This window comes from Aythya ferina, assembly GCF_964211825.1.
Source record: "Aythya ferina genome assembly, chromosome: 1".
NCBI classification, from domain to species: Eukaryota; Metazoa; Chordata; class Aves; order Anseriformes; family Anatidae; genus Aythya; species Aythya ferina.
The window spans coordinates 87,968,628-87,996,418 of record NC_140296.1 but is presented as its reverse complement, the minus strand read 5'-3'; the positions used below and the strand labels follow the sequence as shown (position 1 = coordinate 87,996,418).

General features: G+C 38.6%; 1 protein-coding gene across 1 annotated transcript; it reads left to right on the top strand.

The window, feature by feature from the left end:
• Positions 1 to 2,890: 2,890 nt before the first annotated feature.
• TMEM47 (transmembrane protein 47) lies at positions 2,891 to 27,260 on the top strand. Its single transcript, XM_084524738.1, has 3 exons — positions 2,891 to 3,348; positions 16,895 to 17,035; positions 26,007 to 27,260. Exons 1-3 carry the CDS (start codon positions 3,123 to 3,125, stop codon positions 26,183 to 26,185), a joined length of 546 nt encoding a protein of 181 aa, XP_084380864.1. The 5' UTR covers positions 2,891 to 3,122; the 3' UTR covers positions 26,186 to 27,260.
• Positions 27,261 to 27,791: the final 531 nt, after the last annotated feature.

Sequence of the window (27,791 nt, the reverse complement as noted above, 5' to 3'; positions counted from 1 at the left end):
ATAAGAGAAATTGGGTGCTTTGAACCTCATATTTGGGAATAGTTAACAAGTTTATAGTGTTTTACATGTTTAAAACATCCTTGAAATTGATTTCATTTATCGACATGAGCTTCCAACCTCTATCCCAGTTAAGTCATTCAGACAAAAATGAGTAATTTGTACAGCAAAAATGCACATTTTGTGAAATTACACTGACCTGGAACTTATGTTATCAGCAAAGGTAAGGTTGTCATAGTGACAGAGAGGAGATCTTTGTCACTTGAATTAATAGTTTCAGTAGTTGCTCATTCTGTAGACTGACCACCCAGGAAGGCAGGGCAGTGAGTTTTCTAGTTGATTTCATATCCATTCACCAAAGGTAAAAAGATTGTCATAGTACTCTGTAATTCAAAGACAAATTTCTGAGGCAATGGTGCTTGTTACTTTGTTACAAAGTATGCTATTTCAGTTTTTCCATGCTGTCTTTTCCCATTTTCCCTCTATTCACTTAATCCTTGCTTGCACACTTAGGCCATCTCTGCCTCCTTCTTTCCAGCCCTCCTGTACTCTGGGAAGTACCCCAGGCTGTTTTCACATCCTTTGGACCCTTGATATCTGATCGTGCCTTAGAACCAAGCAGTCCCACTGCTGTGTCTCCCGTGCTCCTTGTTGCATCTCCTCAGCAAGGGGAAATCTCCCTGCTCCTTCTCATGTCCAGAGCAGGCTCTCCAGGTACTTCCAGGGCTAGTGGATGGCTAGAAGGCCCAGGCCGGAGCGTGTCTCAGCATTCATTTGCTGATACACTGTTCATTCAGACACAAAAGCTGTAAACAGCTGTAGTACACTCACTACGGATTAAATCTCTGGAGAATTTGACACAAACACAGATCTCTTGAGCATACCAAACTGAGGCATAGTGTGTAGGTTGTGGTGGTTTTGTGTGGTTGTGGGTCAACTTTCTGCTTCTCACCTTAAAATGTGTTGAAGTTTTGTTTGTTTGTTTGGTTGGTTAGGTTAGGTTTGTTTGTTTGTTTTGTAGACAGTGAATCCATATAACTGAACTTTAGCTAGAACTTAAAAAAAATAAATCAACCTAATGCAGACATCTTGCAGAGGCAAGCCCAGCCCTAACAACAAGGGTTTAATAAAGAAAAACAAATTGAGCCTTGTACAGAAAGTGCTGGCAACATTAACTGTAGATACCAGTGCTATTTCAGTACATAATTTCCCAAGTTTTCATATGTTTCAACTGTTGGTATTTTCTCCTTCTTTTTATGAAATACTGGAACAGAACCATGATTCTGCATTTCATACCGTTTTGAGATAGTGTGCTTAGCTTGGCAAAACTACGCTTTTTATCAAATTTTAAAGCCTTTCTCATTGTTTATTTTATATATATTTTATTATATATATATATTTATAAAAATATTTTATAAAATATTTTATATTTTATTTGCTATGTTCTTCCAATAATTATCATTTTACAATTGAGAGGTAATAGAAACATGACTCAGACAAACCAATTAGTTAACATACTTGCTTCTGGTATATACTTACTCAAATTATATCAGACATTAAAAACTATCAAAAAAAAAAAAACACAAACAAAAAAAACAACAACAAAAAACTTCTTTTCAAACGTTAGCAGTAGCAGGTCAAGGAAATGCATTTCTTCTTCAGGATTAATGACAGACTGGCATTAGCAGCTTCACAAATATTTATGGCTTATAGCCCTTTGAATACACCTGCTAAGAAAACTTCTGCTAACATTACATTGTATATGCGTCCTGATACACCTACTATGGTATCAGGGCAGTGAGCTTTGGTGGTTGTGTTTCTAACAGAGGAGGCACCTAAATGCTTATGAAAAGGAGAAATTGTTGCAAAATATGTAATCCAATGCAATGTCACTGAGAAGTCAAAACTACACCTCAAACACTCCTGTAAACTGCTGTAAGAGTAAAGCTGTTCGTGCTCCAAGGAGCCTGCAATATGAATAATATTCTTTCTTTCTTTCTGTTTCTGCCTTAAAGGACTACAAACAGTGAAATAGAGTGAGGAATTTGGCTAAATCATTAGGATTTATTCATGCACCTTCTGAAATTACTGAGAATATTCCCATAGCTAGAAGAAAGACTTATGGAGCAGGGTTTTCTCCTGCTTCTACACCTGACAATGGCTTTTGGGGCTTGATTTCTCCCTTCGTATTTTTATAGTTCTGCCTCAAATCTCAGTCACTGTGTTCCCTTTCAAATCTAAAGGTTGAATCTTTTTCTTTCTTTTTCTTTTTTAATAGTCCTTAATGGATGTTATACGATATCCCTGTATGTGTTTTTGTCTTGTGAGGCAGACAATGTTTAATAACTAGACAAAATATGCACCCTTGACATTCTCAGTACTGTAATACTAATTAAGCAAAATAAACAGAGATGAAATGGAAGCTGGTCAAAGTACCTATCCTTTCTTGAGATTTAATTTGGGTTCAGAAAGGCAGCTGATGGGAGAGAGAGAAGGGAATTACCAGTACGCCCGTGCGTGAACAACGAAACCTTGATTTTTTTCTTTTTTAACCTTATACTGAAGACTTGTGATTTAAAGGTCATTTGAGAAAAGGAGTCAAGGTCAGCCACTGCTAATCCCCAACCCGAGATGGCTTTTCTTTTCTCCCGGTTCCCCGCTCCACGGCGCTTTGCCGCGGAGCACCCAGCCCCGGCCGCACCCGCACCCGCCGCTTCCACGCATTTCTGCCCGGGCTGAGCGGGGAAACTTCCCCAAACTTCGCCCCGAGCGGGGCCATAAGGGTCCATACCGGGCCGTGCGGGGCCGGGCACCGCCCCAGGCGGGGGGCGGGCCGGGGGAGGAGCGCGGCGGGGTCGGGCCGGGCCGGGCCGGGCCGAGCCGAGCGCGACAGGGGGAGCTGCTGCACCTGATACACCGGGGCGGGAGCGCGGCGGAGGAGGGAGGGAGCTGTGCTGCCTGCGAAAGCCTCTCCCCGCCGTTAGTCAGCGCTGGTTTCGCTGCTCCTCCCGCCCCCAGCTTCTCCTGTTGGGAGCCGGGCTTTCGCTCCTGTTCCCCTCGGGGCTGGCGGCAGCGCATCCTTCTCCTCCTCCTCATCTTCCTCCTCCTCCTTCCCCCTGGTCCCTATGGCTTCGTCCGGCAGCGGCATGGAGGAGGTGCGCGTCTCGGTGCTGACCCCGCTGAAGCTGGTGGGGCTGGTGTGCATCTTCCTGGCGCTGTGCCTGGACCTGGGGGCCGTGCTGAGCCCCGCCTGGGTGACGGCGGACCACCAGTACTACCTGTCTCTGTGGGAGTCCTGCCGCAAGCCCGGAAACTTGGACAGCTGGCTCTGCGAGTCGACGTTGCACAGCGGTAAGATACGGTTGCCCCCGCTCCCCCTGCCCCTCCGCCTTGTCCCCTCTGTCCCTGAGCCGCCTCCCGCTCTCCCGGCTCCACCGCGGCCGCCCTGGCTGCCCCGCCGGCGTGCCCCCGCCATCCCAAAGCCGGCTCTCCTCGGTCGCCTGGGTTTGCGAGCGGCTCGGGACAGGGTCCTTGCTCTTGGGGACAGTCCTCCCGTATGGGAGCGGTGCCCGAGGCTCTGCTCCGCTGCCCCCTCTTCTACCCGACTTCCCCGCTTCGCCCGCTGCCTCCCCACTCCCAGCCCTGCTCCCCGCTCCGGCCACCGCCGTCGGGAAAAGTGCGGGCGCCTCTTGGCCGCCTGCCCTGAACGCCCTTCCCGGCCCCTCTTCGCCCCGTGCTCGGCCTCTGCCGCCTCCCCTCTGCCTTCCCGGGGCCGGGGCTCGCCTCTCCGCCCGTCGTCCCCACCCGCCTTGGTGCAGCGGGGCGCCCTCCCGTGCCGCCCTGCTCCAGCCCCTCTTCCTCCGCCTTGCGAGCGAAGGCGAGGGCAGGGATTTCTGGAAATAAAGCTCTGGGGAGGGCTTCGGGAGTCAACCGTCTGCTATTTCCCCTCCCCGCGTGACGGTCTAAGATGCAGGAGAGGCTTAAGGATAGCTTCTGTAAGTGAAAGAGGTGACTGATTCCTTATCTCTGCTTGACTGCTTTCACAAAAGATCCCGACTTTAGCCTACTTTTGATTATTTTTCTTTGTGGCCGTTGTTATCGTGTAAGGAGAAGCTGTTGAGGATCAAGGATCTTATCATTACGTCCCCATCCCCAGAAGTCACCAGGCATGGAAAGCTGAGGCTTCCTAATCCTAATAAATAAATAAAATGCTATTTTGTCCCACATGAAGACATCTGGATTCTAGCTTTCTCCATCCCTCTTGGTGTACTTGTGTATACCTTTTTCTATCATGTACTGCTATTGCTCCCGTTGTCTTTCATACTATTTTTCCTTCTTGCCACATTTTGACTTCTTGATGTTCTTTTGTTCTTCAGGTTTCTGTGTCTTTGGTCATAGTATTTATTTATTTCTAATGCCATTTCACTGTTGCTTGGGGTACTAAAAAAAACCCACTCAGCTGGTTGTGAGTGATACAAACAAGCTGCCGCCTGTTGAATATTTTTTCAGTAAATTCTTTTGTAGTTCGATAATCGTTTCTGGTTTTATGTGTTGTTTTATTTACTTTATGCTGATTCCAGTATCAGGAATCCCAACAGAAACATTTACAAACAAAGCTGGCCTCTTTTCTTCCCCTCTGCCCCTCATTTCCACCCCCATGCTCCCCCCACACATGCTTGCGTTGCTATATCATCCGTTTGGATCACTGTGCTCTCTAGCTTCTGGTAAATCATGCAGGGATGAGATGCTTGTTTTGGGAAAGGGGTAAGGGACTGTCTGTATGTTCTAGATGGCTTTTCTTTTTCTGGCTTCTCTGAAATCCTCTTACAGGTTCTAGGAAATTGCTGATCTTTGAGTAGAAATTACACGGGTTCCTTTGCTCCTGTTCTTGTCTTTCTATACTTGTGTGGAGTAATATTTGAGGTTTCGAATGTTGTTTTGGATTTTGTTTTAAATCATATATCCTCAAACCGAATTGTAAAGAACCGTCAGTTTCAATCAGTTACCCGGGTACACAAACTTCAGGGAGCTTTCTTTTCCTTCCCTGGTATAAATGGAAATTTATGTAGGAATGTCAGCTTCTACTGTCTCCTTAGCAACGTGAATCCTTTGCCCCTTCTCTCTGTCTCCTGAAATAGTATCCCCTTGATTGCAGAAGGACCTTTTAGCTGGCTTGAATGAGAACCTGCTTCAAATCCCCCTGCCCCACACACACTTCATTGGGCTCCCCCCTCAACCTGTGCCCCACCACGCATGTGCATACACACATGCACGCACACAGTGGGACATTAAGAGAAGCAGGACAGTTTATGGAACAACATGTAAGGCAAATAATTTATCTTGTTGCTTTATTAGTTACCTATTTGTTTATGGAAAGATGGAAGATGAATCAGTGTGGATGGATAGAAACAAAATATTTCTGTTTATTGAAAATTTGCCCTCTCCTGTAGCTTTCTTGTATACTGTGTGAAGATTCCTGCCTGCTCAGTTTTATTCAAGTTCATTGAATGAGCTTTACTTATTTTCCTTAGATACTTTCTAGTCTAGTGGAGCCAGGTTTCACACGCTACTAGGGAAGAAGAGAATGATTGTTTTATTTGAGGTGACTGGGGGGGGGGGGGGGGATTAATTTTCCTCATGTTTGGCACACAATTCTGCACTCTGAGGAGACCTGAAATATGAGACACTACTGTATGCCTTCACATTCTGCTAGTGCGTTATAATTCCTACTAAAGTCAGTGGAAGGGCTCCCAGTAAGTTCATCCAGTTGGACTGGGCTCATATTCGAGACCATTTTGTGTGCTTCCTTAATATTTTAAGTACACTTTCCTCCTACATCAAGAATATAGCAAGCGGTATATTTTGGAGATAGTGGAGAGCTCCCACAGGGAAAGCTCTTTTAGCTTGATACCAATGCAAGCAGCTTTGTAGCTAGCTAGCTGTGAAAAGCAGTAGTATACACAAGAAAAAGGCATCTTCACCCATGGTTTTAAGAGATTTACTTCATCATCCCTTGAAGGAGAGTACCTCAAGTGGCACCATCAAGGGCAAGCTCATGCTAGAAGCTGTTAAAGCATATTCAAGGTTTAATTAAAAACCTTTGTTGTAATTAGATGTAGGACCCCTGACTGCTGTCAAAAGGGCAACTTGGTAGTGTTTGAACAGAAGGAAATGTACAGAACATGATTACATTGGCTATTATAGCAGAAAATAGTTGTGTTTTCCTTGAGTAGTGCTAATGCTTGGGATGTATTTTTGCTTGCATTCATTTACTGTTTTGAGGCCTTTTTCTACAGCTTGCAAGCAATCCTTTGCTCTCATACTGCTTTTAAAGTTGTGTAAGTACTGCACAGTATTGTGAGTTCAAGTATCTGAATTAAGCAAATTAATTAAAAAAAAAAAAAAAAAAAACCTCAAGATATTGTGTTGGAGCTCTTCTTAAAAGAGCTCTTCTTAATTTGCTTTTTTTTTTTTTTTTTCTTTTTCAGTCTTTACATAAATCACCTTTTCATTTTTTTCTGTAATTTCAAGAAATATAAATATATTCATGCATATTCCTCTCCCCTGTATGAAATTCTAAAATTCCCACTAATAACAATTTCAGGAGCTGAAAATTTAACAAAGTTGCCAGTGTGGAGATCTTTGTGATAAAGTCCAGCAATGCTGTTTTACAGTTTCACCAGCTGTCTAGGCACAAAATTATTTTCTATGATCAAAGCTTAAATTGCCTCGTGCACAAGTTGTCTTTTAAGTCTGCTGTATTTTAAATCCACATGCTAAACTGAAAACTTACAGGGTTTGGAATCTCTCTTTGGTGTTGTTAAACAAAATTTTCTTTAGACCTCATTTGAAGTGTATTAAGTCTGATTTGCAGATTTATCAGGAGTTAAGAGTTATGTATGAATATTTATTTCTGTCTCAGTATCTGCCTAAAATTAAATATGCCTTATGTATAACTGCATGATGTTTATACCTTTACAGGTAGTTGCCTTATGTTTTCAGAATTAATAATATTATATTTGAATTTATGCAGTTCATTGCAGGCATTATAGTTTTCTAAATCAAAGATACATAAATATGATGTGGAATGGTTCCATAGAATCTGGTCTGTCAGGTAAACATCATGTATTTTACATTTTATATGTAAATATATATATACACACACACGCACGCGCACACTATTCCTAGAAAATAATGGCTCCTTTTGGAGCATTTCAGTTTATTGTGAAAATAGCACATATAAAAATATATTTGAATGAATGCTATTAACCAGTATGAAACTATCCTGATGGATGAGAGACATGACTTTGTTACTTAACAACCTATGTATTTGTTTATGAAAACTCATTTTCCTTATGATTACTGTATTCTCCAAAAACTACCCATGAATGTTTGAAAAGCAAAATGATCTCAAGGAAATAAATGCAAAAGGACCTCTGTACATATTGAAGCCTAGTGGTTTAAAAAAGTCAAACCATAAATGTAGGCTTAAGTTACATCATAAAACAGTAAAATGACTTGAATCTAGTTTTGTGCTTATAATTCTGTTCTAATTTGTTCTTGAAAGGAAAAAAAATAAAAGGCTGCTCATTGGTAGCACTTGAAGAGCTTTAACCTTAATTATACATTAGATGCAGATATCTGAATTAACATGGCTCAATGGTCTTGGATGGTATCTGCTTGTTTTGAATCTAAGCAGTTGTTCCAAGGGGAAATTTCTAGCTCAAAAGCAGCTTCCTCATTAGAAGATGTGGATCGTTGCTCTGAGTTGATGTTGACACATTTGTAAAAACCTTAGCAAGGCTGATAGTTTGGTATAAAATAAGAGAAACAGATGCGATTTAACTAAGTCTGAAGAAAGTAGCACATGCAATGTACGGATGAATTAATAAGACATTCAATTTATTTTTAAAAACTGTAGTCTGGCACTTTCCATATTACTCTCTTTAATAATCATCCACAACACTTTATCTGAAGGTGGATATAAAATCAAAAGCTATACTACTTCAAACTCACCACCTAAGACCCTGAACAAGCTTATCTAGCTTTGAAGTTGGGTCTGACTTGGAGGCTAGTCCTTCTTTCCACAGGGAGCTGGGTGACACGATCTCCAGAGGTCTTTTCTAACCACGTTTTTTCTGTGACTCTGTGGTCACTGATACTCTGTTTATGCCTTATGTTTACCTGACTTCTTGAATGTGTTCAGAATGTCTTGAATTTGTGAATTACCTCTCCCTTTAGCCCAAATAGAAAATTTTAAGTTATTCTCTCCTCGTTTATAAATGGAGCGCTTATTTTAGTCTCAGGCTACCCAAGGCATAACACATCTAAGACTTCTGCATAGTAGTCTAGACCTTTTAGTTTGATGGCAAGCTACCATTTCAGCCATCCTTCTCCAGCCAGCTAAGAGACACATGAAAGTGTCTCTTAGACACTTAGACACATGAATTGTATAAAGTGTGAAGTTTGTGTGAGTTTATCTGATCAGAGAGCACCATACTCTTTATGACTGATAACACTCTTTATCTGTTACTGCTGTTGTTCATTGCAATTTCAAAATTAGTAACTTATCCTGTTGCTCTTTATTTAATAAAGAACCCTTGCACCAGTAAGTTAAAAGATGTTCCTTATGTTAGGGAGATCGTAAGTGGTTTAAATATTTGATGAGACTTTATATTTAGAATCAAGTATAGAGTAACCTTGCCTCTGTTACTGATTTTTGTCCAGGGATAACTACGTAAGATTCAAGACAGCAAGCTGTAGAAGGTAAAGTCTATCCAGCTGTATTGCTTTATGGGTTTTCAGTTGTTCCAGTTCTATAATATAAATGCCATCATTTTGTTGGAAAGTACTATTAGAACTATTCTAAATGCTAACTGTTTTCTGCAAGGAACAGTGGAATGAGTTTTGAAAACTGCAAAAGATAGCCAGTTTGCTTGAAGAGCATTGGTAACTGTAGGAAATAATTACACTTCTGTTACAACATGAAGTGCACTTATTCCTTCTTCAGATTACTGAAATATATATGGGTGAAGTCAGAAAAGGTGAGCTTTTCTTGAAAAGCTTGTATAACACATCTCCCACACTTTTCTCCTAATGACACAATTGTAAGATTTCGAGGGTTTTCTGATGTTCTTGGAGTTGTAGGTGGGTGTTTCATTTTTTTATTGAATGAAAGAATATCTGATAATTCAAATGGTGTAGTAGCAAGCTAATCTCAGAGTAATGCCACATAGCCAATGGAAGAAGTGCCTGAGTACACGTATTATTCTATGAATGAATTATAGATTCTTGATTTTCTGTAATGCTGCACTTATTTTGAAGTCATCGGTTGTCAGAAGTGATGTGCAATGCACGTTGCCTTTAAATAATAAAATAAAGATCTGTATAATGGCAGCACTTGGCTCTATCTGAAGAGGTGCTTCATTTAAAGGATTTTACTCAGTGATTTTAAAAGTGCAGGCAGGCCATGACTTAGAAAAAGAGGAGTTATACTAAAACCTCCCAAAGTGTGTATTTTCTATAAATAAGGAATACAAGCTTTAATCTTCAGGAGAGATGTGTGTCAGTGGGCGGAGGAGCAAGCACCTGTTATGTTTCAAGTTGCTCATACATCTGTAACCCCCCAGGCATTAGACCATCTTGTCTTGCAAAATCTGTCTCCTTTGTACAACAGCAGCAGCAGAGATGGTTACCATATTTTTATTGTTTTTGTTGTTTGGTTTGATCTCCTGTAGAGAATAAGGATAAAACTTGCACTGCTTTTGAAGCACACAAAGTTTGAATCCAGTAGTCTCAGGGCCATCATAGTCTGCCTAATACAGCAGCTGAAACAGAAACATCAGACAGATTAATGCACTGCATATCTTATGCCAGGCTGCTGAAATCATCCTGAGAAACTACAACTGTATCTGCTTTGCATGCTGCTGACTTCTCTGGGAACCATATTTTACCCAGCCTTCTCAACAGCATCCTTAGGTGGAAGACACCAAGAGCTCTGCTTGCCATTGAAAGGTGAATGAAGATGTGCCTGATCTGCTACCATTATTCCCCAACAAATCCACGTGGGCAGTGGCATTTGATTTAAAACACTTCCTGTAGCGTTGCCTGCATCTGTACAATGGCTGCCTAATTAGTCCTCGGATCTAGCAAGCAAGTTCTTCCCAGGCTGAGGAATTAAGATGATAGAGAGTCCTTCCAAACAGCTGTTACCTAACTTGGAACAGAGCTAGTGTCTTCTGCTCTGATAAAAGATATGTTGCTCTGGAGGAGAGTAAAGCAAGAACAAGTCTGAGTGAGAGAGATGCAACATTGTAAATGACTGCTAACGACTTCTCCCTCCAAGCTAGGAGAAACTGAACTCGGGCTGCCTCCCAGTAATGTTGAGGCACTTTTGTTCGTTGGTGGAAAGTCAGAACAGACCATGTAGGTAAGAGTGACTTGAAAGCAAAACTCAGATTTGTATTCCATCATATCTATTTGTTTACGTGCTCTGTGGATCTTTCTTATATTTCTATGGCTTCAGTCTACCAGATGGAAGAGAGTGGTATCAGTCATACCCAGTGGTTATATTCTTTTGGAAATGGAAGCAGAGTTTCATGTCTGGAGATGAGAAGCAAAGATCTTACAGTTTCTGAGAAGTTGTCTAATATATTGCAATTAAGGAGGCATCTGCCTTTTCTATTTCCTTAGTCAGCTGCTATCATTAGACATTGGCATTCCATGTCTCAGCAAGACACGGGTATCCTTGATTTTGCTCCATTTAGGTGTTTTTTGGATACATCTCTGTGCATTTTTTTTTTTTCTTTGTCTGGCTCTAAATGACTTTCCACTCAGTATTAGGAGCACTAAACCATCCTGTGAGCTTCTTGTATAGTAAATTGAAAGTGACTGATGCCTTATGTGGAACCTCTGAATTATCCTTAGGAGGCACTTAAGGATTTTGACACTCAGCTTAAAATGCTCAAATTTCTGTTTGGACATTGCCAAAATTCTGATGAATTAGCACATAAAAACCTCACTGTGAAGCCCACCTGTGTTGTGCAAGACTCCTGGTATCAACGGCTTTGTGTGTAGAAGACGACCAAGTTCTGACATATTAGCACAATAAATAAATCTCCTGTTGCAAAAGAAGCATAAAAATGCTTTGTCTCTTCTCTGAACAGATTATTTTTACAGCTGAGACCTCCCTTTATTATATCTCATGTTCAAGTTCACACTGAAGTCACAACTAGAAGAATGCCTTGATGGAGTATCTGAGTTTTGTCTTAAGAAAATGATGCTCCCAGCCACTGCTGTCTGGTTCCCACAGCTATGGCTAACACTTATTAAGTGATGAAGTGACTTGAAGATCCGCACACACAAGCAATTTTCATACTTTAGAAAAATCTGAATCCATAAAAGAAAATGCAGAATCCAGAGTGTATCTGTAAAACAACTAGCAGTAATAAGTATGCTGTATGAACTGACAAGGAGCACAAAATATTTAGTTATTACTATTTTGTACAAGGTTCCACTGTGAAAGGTTGTGGCTAGAGGAACTTAATGGAAATTTGGAATGGATCTTGCCAGAAAAAGCTTCTCTTTGTAGTGTGCAGAAGTGTAGACTACACAGTCTCAAGAGACTGTACTTGTGCTGACTGTAAAAGAAAGGAGGAATAGAAACCAAATAACTTATAAATGCTGGACTTCCCAAGTTTAACCATTTTGTCCTTCATCCACACAGCCAAATATTTTGTTTTGTTTTGAACTTAGAAGGTAAAAGCAAAATTCTTCTGAGCAACTTAAAAACAAACAAACAAAAAAGTTGTTTCATCTCAGGCAAGATTCCAAAAAACTGACTTTGTACATAAAATTATTGCACACACAGATCTTAAAGGTGAATGCAACAGTTGTTTTCCTTCAGTATTTCCACTGAATTCCATAGTTTGACCTACCACAGAAATCCATGCACCTGATAATGCTGAAAAAAAGAGCACTATCATGTGACAAATATACTTTTAGAAAACAGATTCTATTTTTGTCTTTTTATATTGTTGTTACTTTTAAAACATGGTTGTTGGATGGCTAAGTTGATGACTGTTGATAACATTAAAAATAATTTTTAATGTGAAACAATTAGGAATATCTGTAGCAGCCTTATTTATCTTAGTTGATTGTTATGACATTAAGTAGGTTATATTTAATTCCTTATGTGCGGGTGCTTCAACTTTCTATGCTTTACTTGACGCACTCTTTGAAATTCAATACTCCTGAATTTAAATGCTATATTACAATTTCTAGGAATATTTGTTGGCTGACAGCAAGTATGTACTAAGTGGAGGCTTTGCAATTAATCAGAAAAACTTGCATTAGAGTGTTATAAGTTATTTTGTTTTTGTTTTCCTCAGTGGTGTTTTGTTTAGTGCTAGAAGGTCATTACCTTCAGCTTGTAACAGATGCATGCATTTCTTTAGCCTCTGTGAGGAGAGGACTCCTCATAGAACCATTGTATGAAAGAAAGGAGTACTTGATTGCTTCTTAAGAGATGTATTCAGTTTGCTTTTGTTGCCTGAAAGAAACATATGTACAAATACTTCACATATTCCAACAATATGCTTTTACTTCCACAGCTTTTTTTACTAGACAATACCATATAGAGAGAATATTTAATTTTTTGGGAACTTGCCGAAAATGTGGAAAAATGACAGTGCTAGCCATTTGCATTGTTCTTTCTCACATTAAAAAAATGGCCTATCTATTAAAATAAATATTGCAGAACTTTTATATTTTTAATAATTCTTTTAAAGCTTTTCCTGAATTTAATTTGGTATTGAAGCATTATTTTGTCCAAGAAATAAAGCAAATGGAGGTGCTTCTAATTATAAATGAATATACAGCCAATGAATATAAGCCTTAGGTCATTTCATTAGGGGGCAAGAAGGTAGGAGAGTCACACCTTTCAGTGTGCAATTAACATTGTGCTTCCATATTATTAAGAATCTGGTATAATTTCCAAAGAGCAATGCAATCAGTCTGTCCTTGCAAAAAGGCACTGAATTATCTGTGAACAATTACTTGAAAAGAAACGTCATATCTTTTATTTTACTCAAAGTGATGACTTTTATGAATTTTATACAATATGCTTTGAAAATATGTTTGAAGAACCTGGGTTCAAATTTGCATACATTTGCAAATATTGAAATCTGCATCCCTAAACTAACAGGCAGATTATTATAATAAAAATGATGCAAAAGTTATCATCACTATCAGAACTGAGGTATAGATTTACCATGGAATAGACATAAACAATGGTTCATGTTCAGTAAAAAAAACTTTTTGGATTTACAGAACTAAATGCAGTACAAATTAAATGGAAGTTTTATTAAGAAATCTGTCTTGAATTACTCAGTGATTGTCCAAAAATGTATTCATTCCTGTTGTTCAGATTGGTAAAATAATGAAAATTGGAAAAAGTTAGGTTTTCTGTTGTCTCTGCAAGTATAAAACAACAAATGAACTTAATTTCAGCATACCTGTGAGACGGCAGCACCTTTTAAAATCTGAAAGTTTTTAAGGATTTGCGGGAGTGGAGTTTTTACTGGTTCTTAACATTTTTCTTAAATAGTTGTTGTATAATGTAAATAAACTGTGCCGATGTACAGTGAAAAATATTTATGTGCATTCTTACGTGTAAACGCATATTTAGAATCCTGAAAACTTAAAGATCTTCTCCAAAGTCCCATTTTGCTCATGTTCATGCATGTTTTTATCTCTGCACAGTCTCCCTGAATTGCTGAGTCTCCTGAAATGAGTATAGTAACTCATTTACAAGATTGTCTCATGTATAGATATGGTGCAAGCATATTTTGGATATCACCAAAGTGTACTGATGATGTTTATGTTCTGTGTACCAGTAACACTATGTAAAGGAGAAATCTGCTGTTCCCATTTTGATGCTGTGTGTTATAAATCACATCTGGGTAGTCTGAGGGAACTACACCTTGTTACTGTAGAAAAGCATTTGTTACATGTGGTTATAATGTTGTAGCTATCTTAACTTACAGGGGATTCTTCTTTCAGGAGTAGTTATTCAGTTTTCTTGGATGTTTCTTTTCTCTCATATAAAACAAATCCAGTGGCCTCTTCTTAAAATAATCACTGTTAATAATTTCTGCATTGCCTATGCAGAAATTTGCTTACTTAGTCCAACATAAGATTTATTTTGTTGCTAGCTCAAATGGCTTACAAAATTGATAGTTAAGGTGTTTCTAAGACAACAAGGAGATTTAAGCATACAGTTTCCATGGTAGGCAATATAGAAAAACTCAGCCCCTTATTACTTATGCTGTAATGTGTGTCTGCTGTCTGACTGGACTGACTTTCATGATGTTCTTCAAACAGAATCCGTCATTGCTGCAGGTGTACCTAAAGGTTGCTAGAGTTGCATGCTCTCAAATGAAGACTGGAACTGGGGGGGGGGGAGGGCAGGGCAGGGCAGGAGAAGATTCCAGACGTTTTGGAACACAGAACACAATGTTAAATACCCAATCCTTAGGAACATATAGAACCTCAGTCCTCAGTTTGGTCCTATTGTCAACAACAAGAAGTAGGCTCTCTTATTCTAGAAACTAACTTTGTTTAACTAAGTCAATTCTTTTTTTAAGTTGGGAGCGTAGGTGTTTTTCAACACGGATACCTCCCACATTGGTACTATAGTAAAGTAGCTTGTTTATTTTTTAACCTTTCCAAAATCCATAGATAGCTCTGTCCTGGAAGCCAAGCTGTATTTTAACCTCATGCTTATATCATCTTTGCCTTTGTTATTTTCACTTGATTGGTGGCCTTGCTACATGGCTTAGTAAAGCAATAGTGTACTCAAATCGTTTTCCATTTGTTTGCTACTCCAATGCTGTACACCTTTTGTTTGCATTAGACTTCGGTATCTGGTCAATATAAAGGCAGTATTTAATATTGTATTATTTGTAGTGGCTTTCAAAACTGGTGGTTTCTGAGTTTTCCCATCTGGCACTTTGATTTATTTTATCACTTTTTTATGGCTTTTAACTTTGGGGCAAGATGAATTTACGTGTCTAGTCTTTGTAGCTGTGTAATCTTCAAGTCCGAAGATTCCTTTCATAGTGTTCCAAAATGGTCTGTTCTGTTTATTTATTTCTATATTTTCTATCCATAATGCACTGTGATATTGGAAGAATACTTTCTAAATCATCACTATACTAACCACTTAGTGTTTTTGAAGTATCACATCAACATTAAAAACCACTTCTCGTAACATTCCAATCCATAACTAAAATTGTATTTCCATCCAGAGGAACATGCAGCAGGCTGATCTTTTAGATTGCATGCTGAAAGTAGAAGAATAAAAGATTGTTCCTAGCCTTGGTTTTGGTCCAAAAACATGGAGTAAAAGGGCTTGGAAGGTTGAGTACTTAGTAATTAAAGTATTAGTAAACAACATGCCTAGATTTCTAACAAAAATTAAAATAAGTGTGTACACACACAAACACCTTTAAAACAACTTTCTTTATAAGAAACGCCTCTATAGATCTTCAGTTTCTTGTTTTCATCTTCTCCATCTTTTTCATATAACATATGAAGGGTTTTTTTTGTGATTATAGTTGTAAACCTCCCATTCCAAAACCCCACAACTGCATTTTAGGCATCTTTAGCAGATTAGATCCCTGTTGAAACCAGAAATATGTTGTTGTCTAAAACACTGAATTTTGCTTTTCAGAAAGAGAATGTGTATTTTTACTGTTGCTGTTCTTATTTTAGTAGCATTAAAATCTCAAAATTTATTCTAAAAACTGTTAAATCCTTTTATTTTCTTTGAACTATACAACACATTCTTCCATTTCATTCTGAATGTCGTGTGTGTGCTAGTACATTCAAAGGAATGAGATATTCATTGGATACTTAAAGTACAAAATAACAGTGATCAATAGTAAATAGTGATCAGTTTCTTTTTCTTGAAGTCCATGATTGCAAAGAAACAAAGTTTTAAGTACTCTTTGCATGGAGAGATGGCATGAAGCCTATGCCTTTCTTAAATCCCACAGAACCTTTTAAGTTAGATGTTGTATGGCCTTGGTGTCCATCTGCTTGCAGATGAATTTTGTTTTATATTATCTAAGACTTCAAGGATGTTGTTTGTAACTGCATACATAAAAATAATTAGAAAACACACTGGGCTAGATTCAAAAGTTGCTTTTGGGGGAAGAAAAGAAAAACTGACACATTAGGATGACCTTAAAGCAGACTTCAGATTTGACTCGCCCTGCATCATTACCATTTTTTATAAGGGCTAAACATTCGCCTTTTTTTAGTGTTGAAAATGTATTTTTTCCTTCCTTTGAGAATTTCCTTCTTTTAATTTATTTATTTATTATTCCTGTTACATGGGCTTGTTACCTCTCAAGTGGAATGTATCCATGATCAGCCTCTGTGTATTTCCCTTCCTATGTCACCGTAATCAGTTCAAGCAGAGGTTTGAGTTTTACTCTGTTCTGTGAGAGGCTTACAGCATTTTTGGGGTCAGCTAAGACATGCCAGCTAATCCTGGCCCAACTTCAATTTCTCATTCTAAATTGGACAAAGCCAAGGTACCAAATTATTCAATCTTCCTCAGCTGAAATCCCTATGAGGCCAACTAACCCTTGAAAAACTGTGTGAGGTTGTTGCACTTTACTGTTAAGTCGCATTTGTTGTGTAAAGGTGTTTGGCTAATTAGCAAAAAGAAATCCAAGAAATCCAAAAGAAAAAGTGCAGTTGTGTATTTACCCAAACCTTGATGCAGGCTCTGTGTTCCTCGTATTCTGTTGTTTCTGCTGAGCGTATGGGCTTGTTTTATTGCAACTGAATTGTTATATATTTTTTTTTCTCTCTCTTTTTCCTATAGACTGGCAGATAGCTACTCTTGCTTTGCTGTTGGGTGGTGCTGCCATCATTCTCATAGCTTTCCTGGTTGGTCTGATCTCAATCTGTGTGGGATCTCGGAGGCGGTTCTACAGACCAGTTGCAGTCATGCTCTTTGCTGCAGGTAAGCAGTTTACCAGCACCATTATGAAAAGTGCATAAGGGCAGCTTTACTTTCATGATATAAAATGTTCCTTGTACTGCATACCAATTCAGAAGCATTTGGTTTACCTCTTGACTGTTAAGTCCTGTGAGGTTTTTCAGGATACCAGTTTTACAAGGTATTAATAATTTTTGTAGTTCCACTTTTATAGTTCATAAACAATTTTTTATTCTTCTTATACTTCAGGTTTGGTGAAGTATATGCAGCGGGGAAAACTACAGAAGATAAATCCATTTAAGTACCATTTTTAGTCTGTTACTTTGTGCTGCTTGATGGCCCCATTTTTATTCTTCATGCAAAGACCTTTCTGATATTTTAATGTTCTTCCTTTTGCAATTTAAACTGGGAAAACTAATGCTCAGATGTGAAACCTTGAAGCCCCAAGTGTGAAAATAAATAGGATTATGTTGTGAGGTATTTATAGATGCTCCTGTGCCACTGGAGGAATTAATTTCATTGTGTCAGCATGCTCACTTATTAATTTAACAAGCTGTCACACTGTAGTCCCTGTTTGGTTTTAAAAACATCAGGATGGAACAGTTTACATAGACAATCACAAAATCTTAAGGGAGACGTATGCACCTGAATTGTCCCTAAAACTGGTCCAGTGCGGTATAATTACAGTATCAAATCATTTCCTTTCATACATTCTGGTATTTTGGGCCTTAGTCAGCATGGATGTTTCTATTTCTCCTGAGATTCACCAAGAAAAGTTTGTCTTCATCCTGTCACTCATATCTGCATTGGAGCTAGCAGCTTAGGCCCCTTCTGATAGCCTTTAATGAAGAGAGTGACAGAATGTAGTCTTCAGGATGTATTAAAAAAAAGCCACGTACAAGTATACAAAAAGACAAAACTCAGCACGTGAAGGGCTGAGATTCAGAAATCAAAAGCTCTGGGGAAGGCTACTGCTGCCCCCTGCTGTTTATGTTACTTTGACTGAACCACAGCATTTCAAGATGCGCTTTTATTTGCTCAAGAAATATAAGTAGATTATATTTTATTCACTTTGAGAAGGTGAGTGCAAGGAAGGATCAGATTTTATGAACAGAAATTGCATCTTTTTGTTTCATGTGTTGTATTGCCGAGTTGACTGAATAAATAAAGGCACTTGTGCCATTACTTTAAATATCAGTACTAATTCTGAGATTATAAATCATATTGGGCAGTTAACTTTGAAGTGATAAGGATTGCTGAGTTTATGTAGTTATTTCTTATTTGGTTTTTGATTTAATTTATCATAACATTGTTTAGTAAATTAGGCAGCGTATGTGTGAGCAATTACTATCTTGCCATATTGCTTAGTCAGTATACAGTTTGTATTTAAATAAAAAAAAAAAATCCAAATATTACTGTTCTGTTTAAAGCTTAATCTGTTCTCCTGTGTATAAAATTAGTTCTACTATTTATTACAAAATTTAGAGGGGAGGGGAAGGTGGCAGTTTAGAACAGTAGAATATTCCTGGATGGAAGGTACCCACAAGGATTGTTGAGTCCAACTCCTAGCTCCACACAGAACCACCCAAAAATACAGACCGTATGTCTGAGACCATTGTCCAACCACTTCCTGAACCCCAGATGCAGCTTCATGCCATTCTTTTGTGTCCTGTTGCTGTCACCAGAGAGGAGATCAGGTTTAATGCTTACTTGAATCAGAAAGGAAAATGTATTAATCCTGTAGCTCATGAGTGGTGTCCATCTCTTTCCTTTGCTGTATGTATGTATGCACACACTTGCATGTATTTTAAATACCCCTGGCCTGAAGCCTGTAAAAGGAAAAGAGATGATGAGGCAAAGGCAGCCTGCCCCATTTGCGCCAGGGGAGTTTTTTGTTCCAAGGGAGTTTTAGGTTGGATGTTAGGAAGAACTTCTTTACCAAAAGGGTTGTTAGACATTGGAACAGGTTGCCCAGGGAAGTGGTGTAGTCACCATCCCTGGAAGTCTTTAAAAGACGTTTAGATGTAGAGCTTAGGGATATGGTTTAGTGGGGACTGTTAGCGTTAGGTCAGAGGTTGGAGTCGATGATCTTGAGGTCTCTTCCAACCTAGAAATTCTGTGATTCTGTGATTCTTCTTCGTTATCTGGCAAGTCTGAGGCGAATTGTTTCAGGATTTGATGCTGACATTGTTGACATCATTTCCTATGGATTTTCTTTGTTTTCAGCTACTTTTTGATATGAGTATGGACTTGCATATCTTGAGAGAATCACTTGAAGAATCCACCAGTGAAGAGGAAAAAGTTAAGGTTACAGCACAGTAAAGTTATGCAACCTGTGGATTTCACAGAACATCCATGAGGCTAGAAAACCCCTGTCCCATGAATCTTCTGACATCACAAAATATTTTGCCTGACTGATTATGAACACATCCCTCTGCTGCCTTGTGGTAGAAGGACACAGCATGAGTTGCCTAGATATATTAATGGTCTGTGTGGGTGTCGGGTAGAAAACATCACAGTGTGGGAAAGAGAACCAAATGGAAAAGTGACCTCCAGGCACTTCAGAGTCTGAGCAGTTGGTTCCAGGCATTTCTCTTTCTTCTCATTTTGATTTTTTTTTCCCCCTCAGCTTTAGGTTTCATTTAGTGATTTTGTAGATGAGGAAGATGAATGAGTTACTGAGGCTGAAAGAGGTGATAAACGGACAAAAAAAATATCTACCTGGATACTGAGAATAAACCATTGAGCGATCAACAGAAGTGTGTGTTCAAAATATGTACTATCAGCTCTGTGTAATGGGAGAGGAGCAAGAATATCTCAGGCGATGGAAAAATGTACAGCATACAGAAAGGCAGAGTTGCAGGACACTTGTGTGGAGCTATCCATTGGGGTTTATAAATATCTCACTGCTAGCCATTATAGTGGCTTGTTAATTCGTTGACTTGTGTCAGTGTGCTGTATGAAGGGATACAAAAATCAGTCTTAATTGAGCTTGGTAGACTTGGTGTCCTCATACAGCTCTTCCCAGCATTTTTTGTCAAGTAGGGGTCAGTAGCATACATACTTGCTGGAATATTTAAATGCTTCTGATTCAAACCAGCTCTGAAAGCTGCATCCTCAAAGTGCCATGTCTAAGGTCATAAACTCATCAGCGTGAGGAGTCTCACAATATGGTTACCAGATAACTGACTGCTAACCAGGTGAAATTTTAGGAGTAGAAAGTAGAATTGTTGATTGTCTGAAGAAAAAAAAAAAAAAGTCATTTAAAATGTGTTTGCTTTCACAGGCTCTGTTTTAACAGTGCTTTCTGAGGAGCTTGTGCTCTCACTGTCTTAAGAATTTCCTTCCTTTTCAGCCCATGAAGACACAAATTTGACTGACTGTGAAGTAATGAGACTTCATATGGGTGACTTGTGTCAAAACAATTTCATTACCTTTTATGATTAGGTCTTAGAAGAACCTTTGAGGTCAGTAAGCTTTTAACACATTTTACATGATGTTCACGTGCTGTAAGCTAGGGAAATGGTGGTGAAGTGAAAATATGGGTGAGGGAGTAAAAGAATGACAAGCAGATAATATGTAGAGGATATGTATGTATCTTTACATTTTGACAGGGAGTCTGAGCACAGTTCTGCTGGATTAACTCCCGAGTTCTGTGCCATTATTTATAATGCTGTGAAACAGAATGAAAGTATACTTACCAAACTTGCAGTTAAATGAAGGTAGGAAAAAATACAGATGTGTTGGAAGACAAAATTCAATTTTGAGGAATTGTAAGAATGGTCTGAAAAGTAGGACAAACTTTGGTAGGAGGAAGTGCACATAGCTACAAAAAATAAAAAAAATAAATAAAAAAATCAGAAGAGCACAAAACAGCATCAAAGAAATCAGTTGACAGGATACTGTAGGTCATCTAGCATCTAGTCCAAACTCCTTGTTGAGGTTGTTGAGGCAGGACGATCATTAACTTTAGGTCTGTCAGCTGTGGTTTTATCTTGACTAGTCTGAAAGATCTCAAAGGATAAGCTTGTACAACCCATTCAAGTACATTGTCCTGTTGCTGTACTGGCCTCCTTAAATTTTTTTTCTATGTGTCCATTCTGAGTCTGTGAAACTGGAAGTTCTGTCTCTTGACAACATCTTAAGTTTCCTGCCATTACAAAGAGTTTTGTTTCAACATCTTTGTAGCTGCATTTTCAGGTAGATGTAGGCTGCACTGAAATTGCTCCTTAGCCTCCTCTTCATGTATCTAAATAAAGCTACCATCCTCTTCTTCCTCTTGAGGACAATTTGCTGTAGGCTTCAATCATTTTGGCACCTTTCTGTACCCTTGCCTGGTGAATCCCTGCTGACTGCTGAATGCCACCTTGTTCTGCACATGCTTAGAGGTGCACTCCAAGAATCACAGAATGGTCAAGGTTGGCATGGACCTCTGAAGATCACCTAGTCCAACTCCCCTGCCAAGCAGGATCACCTAGAGCACATTGCACAGGATGGCATCCAGGCAGATTTTAAATATCTCCAGAGAAGGAGACTCCACAACCTCTCTGGGCAACCTCTTCCAGTGCTCTGTCACCCTCACAGTAAAGAAATGCCCTCTCATTTTCATCTGCAACTTCCTGTGCTTCAGTTTGTGTGCGTTGCTTCTCATCCTGTTGCTGGGCACTACTGAAAAGAGACCGGCTCCATGCTTTCAACACCCTCCCTTCAGATATTTATACACATTGATGAGGTCTCCCCTAAGTCTTCTCTTTTCCAGGCTAAACAGGCCCAGTTCTTTCAGCCTGTCCTCATATGACAGGTGCTCCAGTCCTATCATCATCTTCATAGTCCTCCTATGGACTCACTCTAGTAGTTCTATGTCCCTCTTGTACTGAGGAGCCCAGATCTGGACACAGTAGTCCAGGTGTGGCTTCACCAGGGCTGAGTAGAGGGGGAGGATCACCTCTCTTGACCTACTAACAACACTCTTCTAAATGCACCCCAGGATACTGTTGGCCTTGTTGGCCACAAGGGCACATTGCTGACTCGTGGTCAGCCAGTGTCCACCAGAATTCCCAGGTCCCTCTCTTCAGAGCTGTTCTCCAGCAGGTCACCCCCCAGCATGTACTAGTGCTTGGGGTTATTCCTCCCTAGGTGCAGGAGCCTGCACTTGCCTAGAACTAGATGTACTAGAAGATGTACTTCATAAAGTTTCAAGGGATTGAGGTGATGCTGATAGACATTGATGCAACTTTGTCGTCTCTAACTTGTTTCTGCATTGCTGACTGCCCTACTCCTTCCCAAAGGCTCCAAGACCCCTGGAGATCTTGGAGAAGCGCTCATTTTGCATCATCTGCCATTAGACTTGCTTTTCTGCCCATCATTGGACCAGTACATATTCTGAACTTCATGTTGCAACTAATGCACCTGTGGAAATGTATTACACTTTTTTTTTTTTTTTGCCATTTCTTAGCTTGATGTTTGGCTCCAGCTGGGCTTCAGCCTTCCTGATTTTGTATGTAAGTACCAAAATAGTATTTTTATATTTCCCTCTCATTGTCTATCCTTGTTTCCTGTTTGTTTGCTCATTTCTTACACATTTGTTGGAAAAATTCCCTGCTTGGCCAGCTGGGCCTCCTGCTGAAATTCCTGGTCTTCGTCTGTAGTAGGGTGGCATATTCTAAGCTAGCAATATTTTAAAAATTAGCATGGATCACCCCCCCTCCTCTTCATACTCCTTCACAATTTCTTGCACAGGTTGTATTAAGCACAAAAAGTTCCTAGACTGTTGTTGTATGTCAGTCTTTGAAACTGCAACACCTATTGGTTACTAATAAAGTGTATGTGAATGAACAGGAGCAATGGTACAGAGAACTAGTCAGCACCACCATTTTCGTAAGAGACACCAATCAAAAAGCCCAATTTTAAGGATTTTTTTTTTTAAACAGCAGATCTATTATAGTTAAAAATTTTAATGAAGGAAAAAGATGACTGAAATTTAGTTTTTCTAGTTTTAAAGGTTTTGTTGTGCTTTTTGCATGTTTAATGTGGTGAGTACTTACACTTCATGTAAATGAAGTAAAAGTATTCCTGTTCCTGTGTGCTTGTCCTGTACTGTGTACTAGCCATAAAAATGTGTCTAAACTTGAAATGAGTAGTCTAGTTTGAGCTGACTATTTTTTTTTTTTTTGAATAGAGATTTTAGGTGGATTCATTATTTATTTATTTTGCAGCCTTTTTCTACAGGGAAGAACTAGTATTTCTGAAAAAGTGTAGTACCTACACTTCCTATGAGCAGGTCTCTTTAAATTTATTGGATGTGGATCAGTGCTTGCAGTCATTGGTTTCAACATCTTTTTGGGTCATACTGGTCATTTTTTGTAACTTCACTAACTTGTTTCTAGCCTATATTGGTCCCTTTCCATTTTACAGGGAGCAACAATGATGGGAGTTGTAAATAGTGCAAAGTGACAGCATTGTTATGTAGTGTGGTTGTTTCTGCTGGCCTGCTGATATCAGCACTTCCTTTGAATTTTTCAATTGTGTAGCTGAACCAGTAGTAGCAAATTCAGGATGCCTCACTATAAAAATGTCAGTTTGTGTTGTAGGTGTTGCTCTGTTAGCCACGTGTTCCAGTGGAATCACTTTTTTTTTTTTTTTTTTTTTTTTTTACATATCCAATCCATAGATTAAAATTCAGTATTAATTTGAGCGAAGGTAGGGAGCTTCCTTGGGTGCAACTTGATAGAGACACATGCACACCAATGGCTATTTCTGTATTGACCCAGCAGAGGTTCTGCAGCTCCAGTTCAGGAAGCCACTGAAGAACCTGCTTACACCTATTCATCTGAAAAATTCTTTTGGACTTTGAATGGTCTTAAAGATGTGACTGAAAGTTGAGCATATGTTCAGGTGTTTTGGGGTATAACCATGTTCTCATTATACAGAATCAGAATGCATAATCTTTTCAGAAGACTAGAAGCTTTCCCTGGTGTACCACGCCAAAATTTCTCCAGTGTTGTGCAGTATTTTGTGAGCTGGCAGACAAAAAATATTAAACAGAAATGACATAAAGTAACACTTCAATAACTTCAGAATTAAAAAAAATATATATAAAAAAAATAATAATCCTGTGGATTTTAGTACCCACAGCAGAAAATCCACTATCCAAACATTACTTTGATTGTCAGTCCCAAGAAAGAGTTGAAGATGCTAACTGGATGTGAGAGGTGGGAGGGGGCATGAATTTCCAGTGGATGTTTTGCCGTGATATCAGAGGGTGTATGATGAGCATTGGAAATCCTCTCCCCATAACAGTCCCCATCCAAAGGACAAGAAAGCATTGGTCTCTAAGCACCTAATGAAAGATGACATTTGACAGCACTGAAGAGGGCATGTGGGAATGAAAAGGCAAATGACAGGTTTTGGGTGTGCAAAAAGTGTTTGACCAGCAGGAAAATATAATTAATATTATTTTATTTCACTGTAATTTCAAAAAAGCTTCTGTAGCCAAAAGTAGTCATACTTCTTATTTTCCACTGGCATTTTATTTTGACTTTTGGCTTTATAAAAATTCACAATTTTTATATAAAGTAGTGTTTGTTCTTTTAACAGTACCTGGTAAAGTCTTAAATAAATAAATAAATAAAAATGAAGCAGTCAATGTTAAAGTAGTTATGGCATTATAACTAACTATACCATTGAACTTTGATCAGAGTATGTCTCAAGTCTGCAAATTCTTAAGAATGTGCTCAACTTTGTGGATGTGCTCACCGTCTGTAATTAGAAGGCTCGTAGCTTATAGGGGAAGTCATGGACTGAAGTCTTTAAAACCTGATTGTTCTAAATGACGGAAGGGAGACTCATTTGAGGGATAAAAAGGTTGTTTTGTATGGTCCTATGATGTATAATTCCCATGATATTTGTTTGTAGATGGCAGAACTGGAAGCCTAAAGAATCACCAAATCATCTTTATTGTTCTTGTCTTCAAATTAAGTGCAACTTTCACCTGCTTACCCTGGAAGCTATTGTCTCACTTATACTGTTAGCAGTATGCCTGATTACAAAAGAGCATGGACACTGATCAGACTGAATTGTTTATGTGAAAACTGGGGTTTTTCATCTTGCACCTTCCTTTTCAGGTTACAGTATGTATTGTTTTGGTGTATCACAAAGGACAGGTTTGATGAATTCCTCTTGCAGAACTGTGGATCAGACGGTGGGAAATGGGGCACTCTTAGGGGGGACAGTACTGTAGAAAGTGATGGTTTTTACGCTCTTTCCTGCCTTGGATTTGATGTGTGTTATTAGTGTTTTTTTTGTTTTGTTTTGTTTTGTTTTTTCGAAATTAAGCATCTCTGATCCACCCACTAAATTCATAATGTGAGGAAATATTTTCTGTTGAAAAGGTTAGCAATTGATCAAACTTCATGAATTCCTAGTTATTCTGTGCAATAATATCATTAATTCTGATTGCATTACACAGTAATGCATAAAAAATATGTAATTCATTGAGTCTCCATGTACATAAATATGGATCACATACTGCAATGAATTACTATTAGGCTAAGTAAATAATTTGATTCTGAGCTTTATTTCTTAATATTCATTTATTCTTGCTTCTTGTTATTTTGACTTATTTATAATAGGTATGGAACAAATGATCTTAGATTTGTTGTTATGGAGGGAATAATGACACCAGACTAAAATACAAAGAAGAGAGACAAAAAAGAATTGGAAAAAGATTGCTTTCACTGTTTATTTCTTGGGCATCTGAAGTATTATTTTTATACCATAGCAATATTGTTTTTCATCATCAAGGGAATATGCAAGAACTGCTCTGTTTTCTGTGGAAGAAATGAAGGTTTATATATATATATATATTACATATTGTATACAGTATTAATAGCAAAAATTGCACCAAGAGCATTTTGAAATGTGAATTTAAGTTATGTGATGGCTTTATGGAAATGAATTAAGGCTTCTTCTGACATTTGGTTTGTTTCTTTTTCAGTTGTTCTTCAGGTGTGCAGCTTAGTCCTCTACCCAATCAAGTTCATTGAAACAGTCAGCTTGAAAATATACCATGAGTTCAACTGGGGCTATGGCCTGGCTTGGGGTGCAACTATATTTTCGTTTGGGGGTGCCATCCTTTATTGCCTGAACCCTAAGAACTATGAAGACTATTACTAGAATCGTTTAATGGAAATAAAAATATCAAAAGGATTACCCCATCTTTTCTAACTCACAGTTTTTTTAGAACACTTGTGGAGCACCAGTCTGCTCAGTTGATAAAAATAGCCTTTGCCTTTTGGGTGTGAACACTGTAACCAGCTTTTACAACCATTTAGAAGAACTGCGAACACTAGGATTGCTGATCTTACATAGGCAGATGCTGCAAGCTGCTGATACATAGGCTTTATTTTTCTGACAACAAGCAAAGGATCTACGTGACAGCGATCATTGTGAGAAAACTAGTTGGAATGAGAATGCAAGGCCAGCATCTGCTATTGCCTTCAGGGGAGCAGCTGGTATAGGCTCCATTTAGAAGTTTCTCTGTATCATTGAGGATTCAAATGTCTGATAAGCAGGCAATGGCATCTTGTACAATAGGCTGTGTTGGCCCCTTATTACTTGCTCAAAAAAGCTCTTAAGGAATTAGTTGCAAGTAACTGTTGAGGACAGCGAATGTAACTGGTTAATGTCTTGTCTAATATCTGCATTCAACAATCTTCTTGGAGAATGAAAAAAAAAAAAAGCAAACACTCACACAGGATTTCATGAATTGGTAATTGGGTAATTGCCATCACCATGCCAGCTGTAGCAGATTGTTGAAGGAAGTCCAAACCTGGAGACATGTGCTTCTGACTATGTGGTTGGAAGTTGTCTCAGCTCTGAGTATTATGCTGGGAGGGTGGAAATAAGGGGGAGGACAAAAGACCATATACATCCCTAAGGCATCTAAAATGCATGAATAAATTGCAGTTTTCCTAAGTACCCTTTAACTTCCAAACATCAGCGTGAAAAAAAAATGAGTATGGAACAAGTTCAATTCTATTTTTGGAAGGTATTTGTTAGTATAAGTGAGTATACATAATACAAATATAAATACAAAGGGAGAAAGAGAATTCATCTTTAAATTGTAATAAGAACTGTGATGCAGTGGTTAAAATACTAACTTTGTACACATTTTTGAGGGTCTTGGACTGGTACCCCCAGTCACGGTTGGCATTGCAAAATAAATATAAAATGGTTTGTCTTCTGTGTATGCCCTTGTACAGATTCTGTGTTATGGGAAATGCTTAAAAGTTCACATCAAGTTAAGGTACAAGTGAATGAAATAACTACTTGTTATTCCATATGTAATCTAATACTTATTAATAACGTTTTATAAGGCTGTTGCAAAGGGAAAAAAAATAATTGCCATTTTTAAAATATCTAGTTAGGTTGCTACTGTTTCTGATCATCAAGAACATAGCTGAGACCCATTCATGTCCATATTAAAACATTAGCACTGCAGGAGCTACTCTCATGTTTTTAAAGGCTGAGTTTATAATGGGCTGGCTGATGATTATGTACACCTAATTACTCCTTGCTTAGTATGTTTCCCACTTAAAACATCTGGATATTGTACCCATTAAATGAAATCCAAGTTAAAATAGGGAGAATTTCTCAGTGTATTTAAACTGTATCACTTTTATTTTTGTTTACAATTTGCTTGTTTGGGTATTTTGAATTAATTATGAACATATTTTTATACAATTCTAATCTTTAGAAATAACTATTTTTTTTAATGGAG